Here is a 17,988-nt window from a genome sequence, read left to right on the forward strand (position 1 = left end):
TCATGACAAGGAGTAATTGTATAATCATCTTGATTATTGTTGGGCTTGTCACGAAAAGCTGTTGAGATTGACGGCCTCTTTAGGCCACACTGTGTGCAAAGCGCATACTGGTGGAGGACTGCGGTTTACAAAATGCTAAAATGTGCCGTTGTGGTCGCCGGAAATGTCACTTCAGTCCCACTAATTATACACTGAAGGCATAAAATATATGACAGTGACCGTTTTACACTCATTGCAGGAAGCTCTCTGCACCTCAAGCAGGTTTTTGTTAGTGACTGACACCGACTGTCCAGAGATGTTTTATTTATTCATGCATTTAGTTTAGTTTTTGTTTGGGGTTTTTCTTTTTGACATTTCGAGCTACCGAGTTTGATTTGCCTGAGCTCCATCATGTGCAGTCTCAGTCTCAGTGGGAGGGACGCAGTATTTGTATAGATGAATGCATTTCTCCTGAGGGAAGTGAGATGCTTTTTAAAAATGCAAATCAAAGCCTGATGAGGAATCGGAGGAGAGTCGCAGAAGAGTCAGGAAGCACTGCAGCGCTGAAAGTCTTCACAGGGACTTGAGCACGAACTCCCACTGGGGCCTGCATACATCCAAGTCAACGTTTGCTCTTCTCACTAAACCACTTCATATCGAACATGTGTCTGGGAACTATACAGCAAAACTCTGAGCTTGTCTCTCATTTGTCATTTTCCTTCTTTAACACGCTGTATATTTCCAGTCCTGATCCATCTATCAACCAGCTCATTTTAACGCCCATAATGTCCCTCTTACTTGCTTCCTTCCTGTCAACCACACATTCTCACGATGCTATTTTGTTTTCTCTTTACCACTAATTATCTTTCCCTCCACCGTCTGCTGTCCACTCTGCTCCTTCCTCCCCGCAGCCATCCAGCGGAGAGAAGGAGACCAGGGAGGGCTGGGTGAAGATCGACACCATTGCAGCGGATAAGAGTTTCTCCAAGGTGGAGCCCAGCTCACCTCACCAGTACCAACCCAACAGATACAGCCGAATCAACATCAAGACACGCAGCTTTTCCCCGCTTACACGCAATGGGTAATCATCACTGTATTGCTCATGTTTTACTAACATCACTCCTCCCAAGGGTCTGAATGTCCCCCATCTAAACATGTGACCTGTGTTTCAGATTCGTCCTGGCCATTGTCGACAGCGGAGCTTGTGTTTCCCTCATGGGCGTGTCTATCTTCTACCGCCGCTGTCCAGCCACCAGTGTGCACTTGGCATCCTACCCGGCGACACCTTCAGGGGCAGAGCCGACTGCCTTAGTTCCCGTGAGCGGGACGTGTGTCCCCCACAGTAAAGCACAGGGAGGAACGCCCCCTCGTATGCACTGCAATGCTGAAGGGGAGTGGATGGTTCCAGTGGGAGGATGTGTCTGTGATGAAGGCTACGAGCCGAACGTCAATGGATCCGCCTGCTTGGGTAAGTCTAAGTAAAACAGCTTGGGGGGGGGGGGGGTGTTAGAGCAACAGGCCTTAAACATGTCTGGAGTCACCACTCTGTAGCCTCACTCAGTGTCCCACCCACACCACTATCTGATTGGTCACACTTCCAGAGTAATAGCCTGTAAACACTGAAGGCTGCCGGGCCACACATGGCAATGTGTGTCGAACATATATCAGCAGACATAACTGAAGTTGTAATACATCACAATCTGTCATGCTGAAGTTGCAGTGGCGGTAAACCACCAAACCACAGGGATACGGTGCTCTTTCACCGCAGTAAGACAAAATCCATACGTCAACCCAGAGGAAAGGAAAATTCAAAATAAGATCTCTTCTTTGTCCAGCACATTTCTCCAGATGTAACTGAGCTCAATAAAACATCAATATGAGATTTGACCATTTTCTCATACTTCTTAAATTCAGCTCCTGAGAGATAGCCTTCCTCTTGTCTCAGACCGATCATAATTTAAGACCTTGAAATCTTCTTTTTCTTCCCTCACTGCAGTAATCTTCATTTGTAAATAATCAGCTCTGCAGATAGCAGTACAGGGTCCCCCCAGGATTTTTCCACTCAAATTTAAGACTTTTTAAGACCTTTTTAAGACCACAACCAATGAAATTTAAGACCAACCTCGCACCTATTCTGGCATACATTTATGAAATAATGCAAAAAAATCTGTCAGAATAACTAAGAATAACAGCATAACACAGGGACAAATAACAATCACTTATTTTAATAAACAATACAGTGTGTGCGTGCGCACGCCTGTGTGCAAAAGTATTACAAATGGACTTACTTTGAAATGTTTTAGCAGGTCCACCGCCATAGCATGGCCCATGAACTCAGAGCCAAAATATCTTGAGCGGACGCGGTCACCAACCCAGTAGCGCAGATGAATGTCCAGCTGTTTAGTTTTTGTACTTTTGTTTAGACTTTCGTCAAGCATGACCACAAATCCAGACGCCTTATTGACCTGCCCGGGTCAGTTGTTTGGTGATGAAAGGGGCCAGACCAAACTTAGTAATATAGGCAGTCTTGTTGCTCCCACATGTGAAAGTAGCCGCGATCTCTGAGTTGGGGAACATGACTTTGAAGAGCTCGCTTATATTTTCATTTGACGTATATGAGTGGTGGTCCGATATCGTCTTTAGTGTCCACGTCACCTCTGCCTTAAGCGTTGGCGTCGAGCCACAAAGAGCTCATATGTTACCTGGCTGTGTGAGCTCGGTGCTGCTGGCAGCCAAGGTGACTGCTGAGGTTAGTGTCGAGTTTGCCGCGCAGAACTGGGATATGGGTGCCTGCCTCCGTGTAGCTGCTGAGCATGCTAAATGTTTAGCACTCTTCATGTGCGACTCCAAGGCCATATGTCCCATTGTGCCGAGCTTGAATTTTTTACGGCACAGGCTGCACTGAGCCTCCCACTCATTCCCTGGTACAGCCTGAACCCAGTCATATTTTGAGTCACTTAGCCACGATGGATTAAATCTGCACTTGCCCATCCCAAAGCTGCTGCGCGAGCGACGACCTCGGTGGGTCAGCGGCTGACTGTGCACGCTCCAACGTAATGCTACGTTCTAGAAAACTCGGAAATCAGGATTTTCCAACCTCCTAGTTGAAACAGTGTATTGGAACGCCACCTCATGTCGGAGATCGTTAAAGTCGCAGAAAAAAATCATTTTACAACGCAACGTTCCAAGATTTTTTTTTGTTAGTTTACTTAGTATACAGTTATGTTGTTGAGTGTATCATGCAGATAAGAAAGGGAAAAATTAAGAACTTTGAGAATGAAATTAAAGACTTGTAAACAAAATTTAAGACCTTTTCAAGGCCTTAATTTACGGTTATCAAATTTAAGACTTTTTCAAGTTTTTAAGACCCCGCGGGTACCCTGCAGTAAGATCCAAAAGAAAACTTGAATGAGCCTGCACAATTTCAGAATGTCTCAGTGATCAAATTCAAGGCTCATCTCTGTGTTTTCTCTGTTCTCAGAGTTGAGAAACATCAGAGAAGCCTAGGAGCACAGTAAAGAAACCCTGCTCCTTATTTCTTCTAAGGCTAGGTTCAGGAGAAACAGAACAGAATTTAGTAACTTCCAAATACCCAGCTGATTTATTTATGATGAGACAAAGAAAAGACTATTGAGAGCAGCAAAATTTTCCTCTGGGACACTGCATAATTCATAAACGTTTCAAGACTAAGCAGTGATACAAGTACAATTTACAAAGTTTCTGCACATTGAGATGCATTGTAATGAAATCCATAAATCTCTGCTAGTCAGTCCTTTTCAGGTGTTTTTTGAATAATGTAGATGTTGATCGCAGTGATGGATGTAGGTTGTGACAAGGAGGTGGTCCTCTATATTTCAATCAATGTTGATATAGGGAATTTCGAGAAAGGGGCTTCTTTATATTGGCTCCTGAACTTTCCATAATGCAACTACATACGCTTTTTTTCTATCAAAAGTTTAAAATCTAAAAGAAAAAAAAAGATCAGGAGAACTCATTTGAACTAAAACCTCCCAAAACAAATACTGGTAATCAGTCATCTTTTTTGGGGCCAATCTTGACTTACTGACAGTTTTCTTCTTGGTATTTGCTGAGATACGAAGCGTCTGGATCAATACTGAAAGTCACAGCTGTCACTCTCATACACAGCTGTGTTTGATGTAGAGAGACCAGAGGGGAGCGAGGGCAGGCAGGTCATGTCGGGTTGAAATGAGACGGGGAGAGGCAGCGTTGTATTCGTGCAGTGCATTTGTAGTGATGTTTTACAGACATACCTTCGGGAATACAGAGCAGCTGTATTGATAATCTATTTAAGTCTTGCTCCACTCAAAATGTGGTTTTTTTTTTACATTTATGATCGTTAAAATGACTGACTATGCAGACTTGTATCAATGCAAAGTTTTTCACTAGAGAGATGTATCTACATTCTTCTACTGAAGGGGGCAATGTCTGTGCACGTCTTTAAAATCTGACGTTCAGACATACCCAGGGCAAGCTAGATTAGGTATGTAATTCAGGCAACACATATCAGCGGGGGTTCAGACTTCGACACAGCACTGGCAAAGACACCTGAAACCTCCAACAGAGAGCGGATGTCTCAGAGAGCGCGAGTTAGCATTAGCACAGTGAAAGTTTTGATATGCCGATATATGACAAATTACTGCCGATAAGCGATACCGATATCGATATATCCACTTTGTTCCCCACCTAATTTTAGTGATCATATTATGCATACATACTCTTATCATGTGGGCTCATCAGCTGATGAAGACATGAAGTAGAATGCTTTTCAATGTATGTAATATTCATTCAATGCTCAGTTTGCTCAGCCTGCTGCCCATGTGACCTGACTTTGGATTAGCATGTTGGCTGATTCTTATAGTTCATTTTAAAGCCAATATCGGCCGATACCGATGACATGCCAATGTTATAGCGCATCCCTAATGTAAACCTGACCCTCCTTCCACTATCTACCAAAAGCCAACACATTCTCACTCCGACCTTGTCACATATTGTCGTTTGGTCATGGACTTTCCACGTACAAGGTACCCTGGGTGTGTCGGTTGTTGATGTTCTGGGACACCATGTCAAGTTCTGCCTGTTACATGCATTGTCTTCTTTCAAGATACACTTCCGTTTTCACAGGAAATTTAACATTTACATGCAGTCTTTTCCAAAATAAATGCAGGACGTCGGTACAACTTTGCGAATTGACGGGGTTTTTTTCCATTCAACAGCAAAAGCATGTGGTTAGGTTTAGGAAAAAGAACAGGGTTTGGCTTTAGAATCTTACAGGACGTTAACACTGCTCTTTTGGGTGAAAGTTGGGGTTTGTTGGACCCATCCAACACCCCTCCCAACCACCCCACTCGGACTCTCCCCACCTTGACTTTCGGCCTTGTCCCGTCGCGTTTTCCCCTGCTGCTGGCAGACGCCGTTAAACTACAATGACAACCGGCTGCGTATCATGCTGACATTAAAGGACGCCTTTTTTCGTTGATTTCTGACACCACAAGTTGCTGCCCAAGCTCCAGATTTTGACAGTTTCAGAGTGAGACCCAGCTCCAAAAACGCCATTGTAGCAGATATTATTGTATGTTTTACAAACATTAATGTTGTATTAGCTACTGCCAGTTAGCCAACAAGCTAACAAACAACATAGATGCTAACTGTGTGTACCATTCTGATAAATCTGCTCGTTGGTGCACAACAGACTCCTCATCTGAGTCTGACTGAGGCTCAACATGTACGGCTGAATCTCTCAGATGTTTGCTCTAACGCTAATGCGAACTATCTTGATGCACACTGCTCTTTCATTGGTCAGCCTAGTGCAAGCAGTGCTGAGGAAAGTGAAAGCAAACCTTTTAAAAAAAACGCAAAGTTCCCAGTTAGGGAGAAAGAGTAGATGTGGGTAATTCATATTTAAATCCCACTCAAGACACACTTTAGAATATACTTTTACTGATATTTTGTTTAACTTTAAAGGAGAGGAGAGGCAAAGGGAGGGAAGGAGTGAGGAGATGGGGTCAACAATTTAAAAAACGTTTTCATTTCTCAAAGTGGGTGCGAGTGGAAGAGGGGAGAAGAAAAAAATTTGAGACGGACAGGAAGGGATATAGGGAGAGTGCAGGAGGAGGGAGAGAGGAAGAGAGGGAGAGAGCCATGGTGAGAGGGATGTGACACATTTAGGTCATGGCGATGTAATGGCCACTCGTCTGTGAACAAGTGACAGAAACCGCAGGGGAAGAGAGGGGGAGTGGAGGGAAAACAGCGAGAGTGAAAGATAGGAGGATGCAAGTTAATGACTTAAAGAACTGAGCAGGCAAAAAATTCTGAGGGCGTGAAGGGAAAGAAGTGGATGTGAGTTTCTTTGTGTGAATGTTTGAGTGTGCACGAGTGTATCCTGCTGCTGATATGTACTTTCCGCGTGAATCTGTAAATGCCAGGATTACAGTAAGAAACTGAAGTCTACCAGGAATTTGAATGGCCATAATTGCTCCGCTCCCTCGTATGGGGGCCCTCAAAGTCTAACTACCTCCAGCACAATTAATCCTCCAATCCTGCCAAGTCAGCTGTAAAATGCGTTCATGCTCTTTTGCTTTACATCTGCACTCGGCACCCCACTTGTGTTTGTCTGCATTTGATTGATATTTACTGACAAATCACCCCTCGAAACTGCTCAGCCGCCGGAGCGAAGGCTTCCACCGACCGTCTATGAATGATCCAACATGTTGCTGCCCACGCTGCTCCGGCTTTTTGTTCCAACTCTCATTTGATTAGGTTTTGTTGATCACTTCACTGACTAATGATGTGGATTGGCATCATTACATTGTTGTCCTCCCTGGCTCCCTGGGAATGTTTAGAAAAGAGGCAGATGGTTAACTGGCGATGCAGTCGTCAGGAATTATTAACAGAAGCTGATCCTTGTTCTCAACAGAAAGTGGAGCGCCGAACTTCCGTGGCTATACAAACCTGTGCATTTCATTCTTGTTTGAATAAAGCACCAAGGACATTTAATAATACCACAATGAGAGCAAATGATAGGCTGTACTGCACTGAACGTATACACCTAAGCTATAATTAAAGACGTCATTCTGCAAAATGTTCATTGTTTTTCTGGCGCCGGCACTTTAAACACCTCAGAGAAAAGAAAGAAACAAACACTTTATCAAGAAGTTGTCTGACATTTACTTCCACTTACAAGTGTGTCATCTTAACCTATATGCATTTCATTAATCACATCATTCAGCACATTAAATAAAACCCTCTGAGGATATAACTTCTCCATTCTGTCACCATTTCATTGAGTTGTATTGGGCGTCTTGTTGTTTAAGTAAATCACCACAGAGAGAATTAATGCTGTTTGATATCCATGTGAGAATGCTGCACCCGGCGCAGCTTTGCCCCCTCAAGCAAGACATAATTTTTAGGGACAAATAGGAGACTGTAGATCCCTCCTCCTCTCGGTCTCATGTGGAAATGAATATCAGTGTTAAATGATTGCCTTTAACTACACACAGCTTTAATAGCTTTCTATTTTAAGACTCAAGAGGACCATAATGTATTTCTTTATTTGTGAAAGTGTATCATTATAGCAAAGACTTGAGCTGCTCAGGATGAAAAAATAAGGTGGGAACCAAGTGAAGATGTAAGTTATTATGTTTTTGTCTTCACTTTTTTTCATTCATTGACACATTTGTCTAGAGAGACTTACTTTATTGCAGTGCTGGTGGAGTTGCTTTAGGTTTGCTTTAGGTAACATTGGTTTTTCAGTCAGTCACTTGGCTCACCACTTTTGCTTCACATGAAAATAGATGGATTGCTATGAAGCTTTGTGCAGACATTGATGCTTCCAGCAACCTTATCACCTCAACAAATGTTGACATTGCACATTTCTGCAAACCACTGATACGTTACAGTTGTATGTTACTATGTACGTGGTTAGGGTTACCACTCGGTTATGGTTAGAAGGACATAATGTTTTGGCTTTAAATATCTGGTTTTGGTGACACAGTCCTGGCAGAAATGCAGCCATGTCTCAGTAAAAAAGAACCAGTTCTGTGATGCCCTAGTCGCTTACATGGTAGACTGCATACCATTAAGGCTCAGTCCTTATCATGGTGGCTTAGGTTCGATTTCAGCCTGGGCCCTTTGCTGCATGTCATTCAGTCTCTCTTTTCCCCACCTTCCATGTTTACCTTCAGCTTTTCCGACTGAATGTGGGCAAAAAGAAATGCTTTGGTGGCACAATCCTGGCTGAAACGCAACGACTTCTCAGTAAAAAACAACCGCTTTTTGGGTCACTATCCCCAGCGGAAACAAAGCAACGGATCGCTAATAAACAACCATCTCTGTTGGCTTACAAGCCCCTGAAAATGCAGCAATGAGTCACTTAAAACAAATGGTGTTGTTGTTTGTCGGCCAACATTTTGGCTGTCCCCAGAGGATAAACCCCAATGACTTTGTTGATTCTCTGACTTTACCTCCAGCGCTACTGTCAGGTCAAAACTTTCTCACATTCTACAGGATACATTGGCATTTAGACTTTGTACAGACATTCATGATCCCCTGATCGTTCCCGTAGTGCCACTATCAGGTTGAATTTCTTAATGATGTGTTTCAACAACTACTGCATGGATTGCCATGAAATTTAGCAGAGACATTAATGTCTTCCTTGAGATGAATTGTAAGTTTTATGATGCCTGAATTTTGATCTAGCACCATCATTATCATTATTCAACACATTCTCACTCCAACCTCGTCACATATCGACGTTTTGGTCATGGACTTTCCACGTCCACATACGCATGCAAGGTACCCTGGGTGCGTCGGTTGTTGACGTTCTGGGACACCGTGTCAAGTTCTGCCTGTTACATGCATTGTCTTCTTTCAAGATACACTTCCATTTTACAGTCTCTTTCAAAATAAATGCACTACGCTTTGAATTGATGTTTTTCCTTCAACAACAAACACGTGGTTGGGTTAAGGCAACAAAAGCACGTGGTTAGGTTTCCGAAAAAAGAACAGGGTTTGGCTTTAGAATCTTATGGGATGGGAACACTGCTCTCTTACGTGAAAGTCGATGTTTGTTAGACCCTTCCAACACCCCTCTTGCTCGCCCCACTCGGACTTTCGGCGCCTGAACTTACATCCTTATCCCGTCATATTTCCCCTTGACACCGCCGGGCACCGTTAAATTATAATGGCGACCAGCTGTGTATCATTCCAACATTAAAGGATACCTTTTTTTCAATGGTAGTCACTATCACGCTAGTCACTGCCCAAGCATTGGATTTCCATGACTTCAGAGGGTCATGAGGGTTCTGTGTCTTGCTGAAGGGCACTTTGACATGTACTGTCAACAGGAGGAGCCAGAGATTGAACCACCAACTGTATTATTGATCAGTTATTCTAAACTCACTCAGCACACTGGGGAAATAACCCTCAGTTATTATTTATTTAGAGGAACACTCAGAATCTCAGATTATCTGCTTCATCATGGCTGTGTGGGTGTAGTTTGACCAGATTTGATTGAAAGCTACATTAAGCAAACAACCTCACGACTGTCATTAGATTGTGATTCAAATTTAGCAAAATCCTGTTGGGTATATGCAAATAATTTACATTGTGTTTCTCCAGTGGAGCACCATGCACTTACACCAGTGAAAAGAGCACAGAGGACGATAACACAGAAATGTCTTGTGTGAAATAACCAAAAGTGTTTAAACTTCAGCAGAAAATTGTGTGCTCATGTTGGACCATAGCTCACAGTGAGAAGCTGAGTGAGAAAGCAGATTTTAAGGGCCTTTTAAACATTTAATAACAACTAAATTGTGTGATTTTATTTACAATCTTTCCCTCACTGTATGATCAGAGGATCCTATCTGTTTGAAATGAAAATGAATCATTAGAAATGACAACAACACTTGAGAGGAACTAAAGTGGAAACTTCAAAGTCGCCTGTTAATCTATTACATGTGCAAGGCCTGATTATTCTGATAATTCAGACTCACCCAAACAACACTCCGCCATTTGGACTGATGATAAATTAAATAGCCAAATGAAACATCAAACACTCACAAAAACACAGCTGGTGTTTTGGCAGACAGACATTAAAAGATCATTCCTCAATTATTTACAAATCTGTTTATCACAAGCGATGCTAACAGAATCTGGCTTCTGTGTGATCGCTGTGACATTCAAAGCTCAGTTTTGGGGATAAAAACTCGTCTTTGGTCTTTTGAAAAATGATAAGGACAGACAGAGGCAGACAAGAAGCAGCAGCTGTCTGATGTTTGTATCCTTTGACATTTGTATCCCACAAGGGAGATGGAGAGGCGGGGAGAACAAGCGGAAACACGGCCGAGCATGAGACACAATTACACCTGTTCAGCCAAACATGAAACAGTCCTTTAGTTTTGAGCTCCCCGAGCTGGTCCGAGCTGGCGGTACATCCTCCCAAGACAAGCTCCTTCCCTCTGTTTGATTCCCTTCGAACATTAAGCCACTGTTGAGGATTTGGGACGAGGATTAGCACTGAATCCTCAAATGGGCTCCGAGTTAATTTGGACCCTTGTTGGTATTTTCTGTGGCGTGCGAGTGACAGTGAAATATTCAACATGTCAGATCGTCCTGATTTGTCACCCAGAATACTCACTCATAGCTCAGACACATCCACTAACTATCCCGGGGCTCGCTGTGGTGGGAAACAAGAACATTTGGCCAGAGGAGGATGTAAATTTTAAGTGTGATATTATTTTGAGTGTGATGGGTGACTCTGCTCTGGTCCCAAAAAGTCACATTTCACCAAACAGCACGGATATCTCCCCCAGAGCGGGATGAGACTTACTTGTTGACATTCAGTTTCTTTTACAGTCTGTCAATGAAGGTCAAGCTGAGTGAAATGATCAATGAGAGCCAGTATTGACTGCTGGCTGGACCTTGCTGTAGGGGAGGAGCCAGGTGACGATGACAAATGAATCTGATCACACACAGTTACATCACATTAGAAATTTATTGAGCATGTCGGATCATCAGAGCAGGTAGTGTAATGATAGGCGTACTGAAATTTGCTTTTTTTAATCAAGCTTATTTTAGCCAAGATGATTTATTGACCAGGTATACATACACAAAATATTCCGTCTTTTGCCCTTATTCTGAAAAAAAAAAAATCCTAATAATGGCTAATGAAAATTGATATTTCACTGTGCATACTCTGATTAACATGCCCTAACATGTCGTTTACCACGTCAATGTATGGAAAATGGAATGGCTGTCACTTATGCAAGTTTTCCAGCTGTAGCGGACTTTTGGCCATGCAGCTCCACCCCACAGCCTTGCAAACTGTCAGTGAGCTGGTTTGTGTACAACATATCAACGACAACGCACAGAGCTCACATAAACACACAAGAGGCCATGTGTCACAAACTGCGGTAAAAACCCCATTAGAGACACATATTCCAAAAGCACTGTATACATGTCCAAAGAATGCTCCTATCTGCAAATCCCACATCTTAACTGGAAAATGCTACACGCGAAACAAGGCCTAATGCAGAATATCCAAATTGAATGTGCTGTTTACATGGTCCGTTTCAAATTCAGACTATAAAATAACACAGTCTTTACTGGTCAAAAGGACGGCTCGGTACACAGAGGGTCAGTGGAGGCAAACAAATCCAATATGGATGAGGCAGAGTCAGAGTCAATCAACAAGCTAGATCCAAAAAACCAAGGAAGGGACTCAGAGAAACAAAAGGCTGTAACGCTAAGACACACAAGGAGCTAAGACGAACTGGCAGTGATGGTAAACAAGACACACACTAAATACTTTGGTGAGGGGAAGGATGACGAGTCACAGGTGAGGCTAATCAAGGCGGGACAGACAGTCAGACACAGGTGAAGTCATCAGAAGGGAGGGAAACACACAGGGGCAGGAAGTGAAGTGATCTGACACGAGAGATGTGAGTTTCAGAGTAGAACAGGAAACAAACATGAATGAAATAAAAAAACATAACCTGAGAAACTTGAGCCTTGACAGATATAATGACTGTGTGGGTAAAGGCAAATAATAGAACAGCTAGAACAGTCTGGTAACTTCAGAAAATCACATCCCTTTACTGTAATGCAGCTTTTAAAACCAGGAGAAGACAACACTGATGATATTACGATATCTAAAATCTAAGACCATATCCAGTCTCATAAACCGATATTGATCAACATGTTGCCTTTTGAGATGAACCTACAGATAATTATCATCCAGCTCTGCTTCTCTTTTATTCTTTACAGGGATTTATAGCTCATTGTTTCGCTGTCTGGCCCACAACTTTACTGTGTTAATTCACTCTCACTGCTCTCATAGTGTCATTTCCAGCAGCAGCATGCACTGTTTTTGGAACCAAAGGTGTAAAATCTCACTGTAAACCACTTGCTCAGCACCAAACAATAGACAGGCACAATTAGGGACCAGTAGGACATTTATATTATCTATTAAATTTGCATCTTAGTCGAATGTTTCCCTCGGGGTAACAAAAACAGCTGAAAGGGAGTAACTATTGGACTTACATTAACCAGGTGGCCAGAAACAGGACTCCAATTCAATGATAATGTGTCTTTGTGACTCCTGGACATGTGAATAAGCAATTGTTTGCTAACGTTTTATTCAAAGAAGTGAATAATGTGCTCATCAAACCTCAATTGGGCAGGTGCAGGACAAAAGCAGCACATAAAGGAAGAAGAGAAACAGTCTGCACACTGAAAATGACAATCTCCCAAAAGTTTAGTGAGGTATAAGTCAGGCAAACATCCACGTGTAAGGAAAACAGCCAGTGTATACACATTAAATTAGAGCTCCACATACAGGTAGTGCAATTAATGTGCATTTTGTAACGTCCTAATTGTAAGTGGATTTTTTTTGTTTGCTTTATGAAGATTTTTGTGGTCAAAAAGCTGCCTCAGTAAACTTTTGTGAACTTGCGTGAATGAACTACAGTATGCCTCCTTTTCCTTAAAATTTTTGTAAACATTTAAGATTTATAGAATTGTAGAATATTAATATTGTGCAGCAATAATATATGTACACATGTTTGAATCAAACCCACCCTCTGCTTTTGATTCAGTACAGTTAGTGGGCTGAGAGAAGCCACTTGTTTTCATGAGAAAATTAAAGGATTGCGTGCTTTAACATATGTGCGTGTGCTGCAGGAGCTTATATGGAAATAGACGATATTAGAGGACATAATGATTCAGTGTGTGTGTGTGTGTGTATGTTGTTTCTGTCCACACTGAAACAACAGAATGCAGATATGTAATGGATGGAGAGAGGCTGAGGAAGGCATTTACAGTTGGAACCATGTGTACTCATCTCTCCTGTTGTGTGATCGCATCTGTGACCGGGCTTATGTGTGTGTGTGTGTGTGTGTTTATGTTTGTGTTTGTGTGTCCGAGAGAGAGACAGAGAGAGAGCGAGAGAGAGAGAGAGAGAGAGGGAGAGATTATGCTGCGAGCCAAACGAGGGAATGAGCGCATGAAACAGGGAGAGAGGGAGAGAAAGAGGAGAGAAACTGGGTCAGTGATCTACAGACCAAAGTATTATGTTAACATCAAATTACTCACCTCACTGCTGTCGTCTTTTGTTCTATTTATGTTTATCTCTTCGGAAATTAATTTTAGTTTTCAATTGTATTTATTTTTCTCTTAATGTGATTTCATTTTATTTGAGTCTAGTCTTTGCTAAACTAATCCTTTCCCCCATGTCTGTCTATCTATCTATCTATCTATCTATCTATCTATCTATCTATCTATCTGCTTAAAATCAGGCTTTTAGATGAAATATTTTGGCGTATGCAATTAAGTTGAGGTCTCTCTGCAAGTAAAGCTGCAATTTAAGATTATTTTCATATTTTCAGATCATTTGCTCGGTTAACCGATTCATCATTTAGTCTAAAAATTCTCAATAAAATGTCAAAATGCTCATCTCAGTTTCCCTCAGCATGACATTTTCATAGTGCTTGTTTTTGGTCTGACCAAAAGTCCAAAACCCAAATAGTTTATGACGATATAAATACAGAGAAAAATGGTGAATTCACACGTGCATATTCTGTTATTATCAACTACTAATGTGAGGACATTAGTAGTTGATAATAACAGAATATGCACGTGTGAATCAAAATGCCTTTTACTGTCATTGCATCATTAAAAAACACAATGAAATTAGGGGTGCTGCTCCTGTTAAAAACACATCCTCCATACATTCAACTTCACACTAGCAGGAAAAAATAGTGTGGTAGATAAATATTGCACATAAAGTGTAGTTTTAAAAAAAAAAAAAAAAAAGCCTTAAAGGCTTATCATGAGTCTCCCTTAATTGCGATTATAACAACTAAGTAAAAGAAAGTTAAACTGAATATAATTTTGAATATGTCATGAAGTCATTATTCTTCAACAAAAAGTCAGATGCTGATAAGAAAAGTAGTATGAACCTTAATAATTATAAATTAAACAAAATAAGTGACTCACAAGACCAAGATGTAAGACTGTCCAACGCGTAAAAGTTATTTTTTAGATTTTTTTCCTTCAGATTCTGACAGGGACTGACCTGGGAGCTGACTCATATTGTTCCTTGTCATACAGTAGGTCCTAAATATTTTACAGAATATTGACTGACTGTAGGAGGGTTTTAACGAGGGGAATGTGAAGGTGACTGCACTGTCTGGCCTGATAAGAGTGAAGACCTGAGTTGAACTGAAAATATTTCCAGAAAAAGGTAGCTAAGCTCTCAATCTCACAAATTTGCAACTGATTAAAGTCAGAAACACATATTTTTTCTGTGAAACAGAGAGTGCCTGAAACAAGAAAGTGAAGCACCTCTATCATATTTTTTGTGGAGGAAAAAGAGTGGCTTGATACAGGTGACAAAAAACAGTTAAATGTAGTTGCATATTAATTTTCTGACAATGGAATAATCACTTAATTTAAGCTCTTATTGTGTGTTGGTTCAGTAAGCATGCATCACTTCTATCTGTCATTGTTTCTGTAATACACTCTAATATCCCTGTCTGTTTGTCAGTGGATATTTATCACCAGCCCTCACTGTAACTCCTCCGTTCTCCACTTCTCCTTCCTCCCTCCTCGCTTCCCCAAGTGTACTGATGTACAATGTGAAGGCATCTGTGTCTCTGCTCATAATGGCCATGAATTGTCTACTTTATAGCTGGGAGATGGATGGATGTAGCCGGCGGTGGCAGGGGTGGGGGTTGCAGATCAAGCAAGAGGGCAGAGGGCTAGCACTCTCATTGGCTGCTGTAATCAGGTGGATGAGGATGGAAGGAAGAGGAGGGAGGAGGGAGGAGGGGTAGGGAGGGTTGAATTGTTGCTGAAGCTCGTAAGGGCGATGAGAGGCTTTGTAGCAAAGTCATGTTTCGTGTCAGAGCTGTAAGAGAACACGTCCGATAATGTGCAGTCGGGACATTAAAGATGGAAGAAGGAGGATATTTCGCTCTCCTCTCTCCTCCTCCTCTCTGTTTCCTCGTTTTTCACCCATCATCTGGCGCTCATATACATAATCCCACTGTTCATCCTACAACCGTCTTGGGTCTCCATCTCCATGTTCGCTTCTTCCCCTTTTCTGGTTTATTCTCCCTCTGCGATCTCTCGACATCCTTTTACTTCTTCACTGTCTCTGCTTTTTTTCCCCTTTTCACACCTGTTTGAAAGCAAAGTCAGCTCTCAGAGACAAGTGAGAACACAGAAAGCCTTTTATCTGTTTATTCTTTACCCTCCTCTACTTCTTAACTCCTTATCGTCTACTCCTACGCTGCCCCAACAACACACACACGCATCCACACACACATAAAGCGTGTCAAATTTAATAAATGCTCTTGACAAGGTTATATAAACAATGTGAGGGGTGCACTCCCACTGATCATAAAGACCACACACACACATCCTCTCATTCGTCACCTCTGTTAAAAAACATATGACAAGATCCTTCTTTAAAGCAGCTGGCTCAGGTGTTATCATCCATTTACACACTCAAACATACAAGACATCCTCACTCTATGAAAAACACACACTCCACATTTAGCTCACAGACAAAGGGACCTCTTTTTGAGCGATACAACCTTTAGTTGACACTGATTTAGGCGCTGACACGCACATGCACACACACACTCAGTGTGAAATGGCAGCAGACCAGCCCGGAGGCAGTTCTCTCAATGTTCTCATAGTCCTGCTCAGGACGAGGGCTCGGGGCTCTGGCAGGCAGCAGCATGAAGTGTGTGTTACCTTGACCTCGGCGCTCAGCTGTCCTGCTGTTGACATTAACAATTGGCGCGTTTCACAGACTTTTCCACCGTAAAACACATCAGTTCAGGATAACAGCCTGCAGGTTCAAATGGTATTTTCAGTGTGTGTGTGTGTGTGTGTGAGGGTGTGTGTATGTGTGTAAGAGAGAGAGAACTTAGATTGATTTGATATTCTAAGGGATTGCATCACATGACGTGAGGATAATCACACAGTTTATCATTAATGTATTATTAATGTGATAAGTTTCCGCTCCATTTCCTTTTTTATTAGGGAGAAATTACACATATTCCACTGTGACTATTATGGGATTTGGTCAAGAGAATGTTAAAATATTATTATAAGAAATTGTTTCCAGTTTTTACAGGGACTTTGGGGGAAATATACATATTAAGCATCTTTCCCAATGGACAAAAAAAACGCCACTTTTCCAGCACGATGCCATGAGACACAGCAACTAATTCCATCCGCCTTCATCCAAGCAGCACTTGAACATTGCTCCAAATTTTGTTGGCGGCAAGTTTGAAAAAGAGACTATATAAGTAACATATTCAATGGCCTCAATGCTGCTTTCTTCTGTCTGCTAACCCTTTTTTCCCCAGTGTATTCTTGACACCAAATGTGACAATAAAAAGAAAACAGGGGATTAGAAATTGACTTCTATGTCCACCTGCCACTGTGGCTAGTGAATTCCAAGATCTACCAGCCACTGAATAGATTACTATTGATTTTTGTAGCAGTCACTTGCATATTTTACCAGCATCTGACTGTTGGCTGGTGCGAATCTCCAACCGTGACACAGGCATCTACTGCTGAGCTGTGTACAGGGCGCTCTGGTCTACTGGCACTGGGAAGGAGCTGTTGCCTGGATATTGTAACGTGGACCCAGAACAGACTCCGCAGATATAAAGTTTGGTGTAGCCACAGCAACGCCCTTTATAAACAACAAGCCTGTCAATACAAGCAAGTACTAGTGGATAGTGGATTATGGGTTAAATTAGGAACTGGCTCGTTCACTCTAAAGAGCGGGTTCACTCGTTCATTTCAAAGAGCCGGTTCAAAGACTCGGCTTGTTTGCGAAGGTCAGATCATTACCATTGAGGCTGGCGGGTAACGGAGATCGTGCCTTGGGGTAGCTGCTCCAAAGTTCTGGAAAAGCCATCCGCTCTTGATCAAATGCTCCCCCTCCATTGACACTTTTAAGACAAATCTTAAAATGTACATGTTCTCAATGGCCTTTGGTTGTTTGTAGTGGTTTTAATATTTTAATATTCTATATCTTTTTACATATGTAATTGTTCTTACAGGTGTTATTCTGCTTTATATTTGTGTACATGTTATAGGCTATTTCTATATATTTGCGTGTCATTATTTTAATTTGTACAGCACTTTGGTCAGTTGTGGTTGTTTTTAATGTGCGATATTAATAAACTTGATTTTATTTGATTTTATTTGATAATTTTAATGGACTAAGGGTAATAGTTGAGAAGATACCACTCTGATCCTAGCCTATCTCTCTATTAAATGTCAAGCTAAAGCTAGCAGCTCGTTAGCATAGCTGAGCACAAAGTGTGGAGACAGGGGCCGTTAGCCTGGCTCTGTCTAAAGCTATCAACATCACTTTTTGGCACCTTTCAAGCTCATTAATTAACACCTGATAACTCATTTCTTTAATTTGTTTAAGTGTAAAAAATGACACACAGTGGCTAGGCT

At 41.8% G+C, this 17,988-nt stretch overlaps 1 protein-coding gene across 2 annotated transcripts in view; it reads left to right on the forward strand.

Annotated features, from left to right (window-relative positions):
- ephb6 (eph receptor B6) overlaps positions 1–17,988 on the forward strand; it is a 61,928-nt gene that overhangs the window by 28,728 nt on the left and 15,212 nt on the right. For both annotated transcript variants that reach the window (XM_033641242.2, XM_033641243.2), the window contains exons 4-5: positions 891–1,060; positions 1,152–1,447. In XM_033641242.2, coding sequence (XP_033497133.1) covers positions 891–1,060; positions 1,152–1,447 — 466 coding nt within the window. The remainder of the gene's footprint in view (positions 1–890; positions 1,061–1,151; positions 1,448–17,988) is intronic.

The sequence above is a fragment of the Epinephelus lanceolatus genome, chromosome 10 (assembly GCF_041903045.1).
Source record: "Epinephelus lanceolatus isolate andai-2023 chromosome 10, ASM4190304v1, whole genome shotgun sequence".
Lineage (NCBI taxonomy): Eukaryota > Metazoa > Chordata > Actinopteri > Perciformes > Serranidae > Epinephelus > Epinephelus lanceolatus.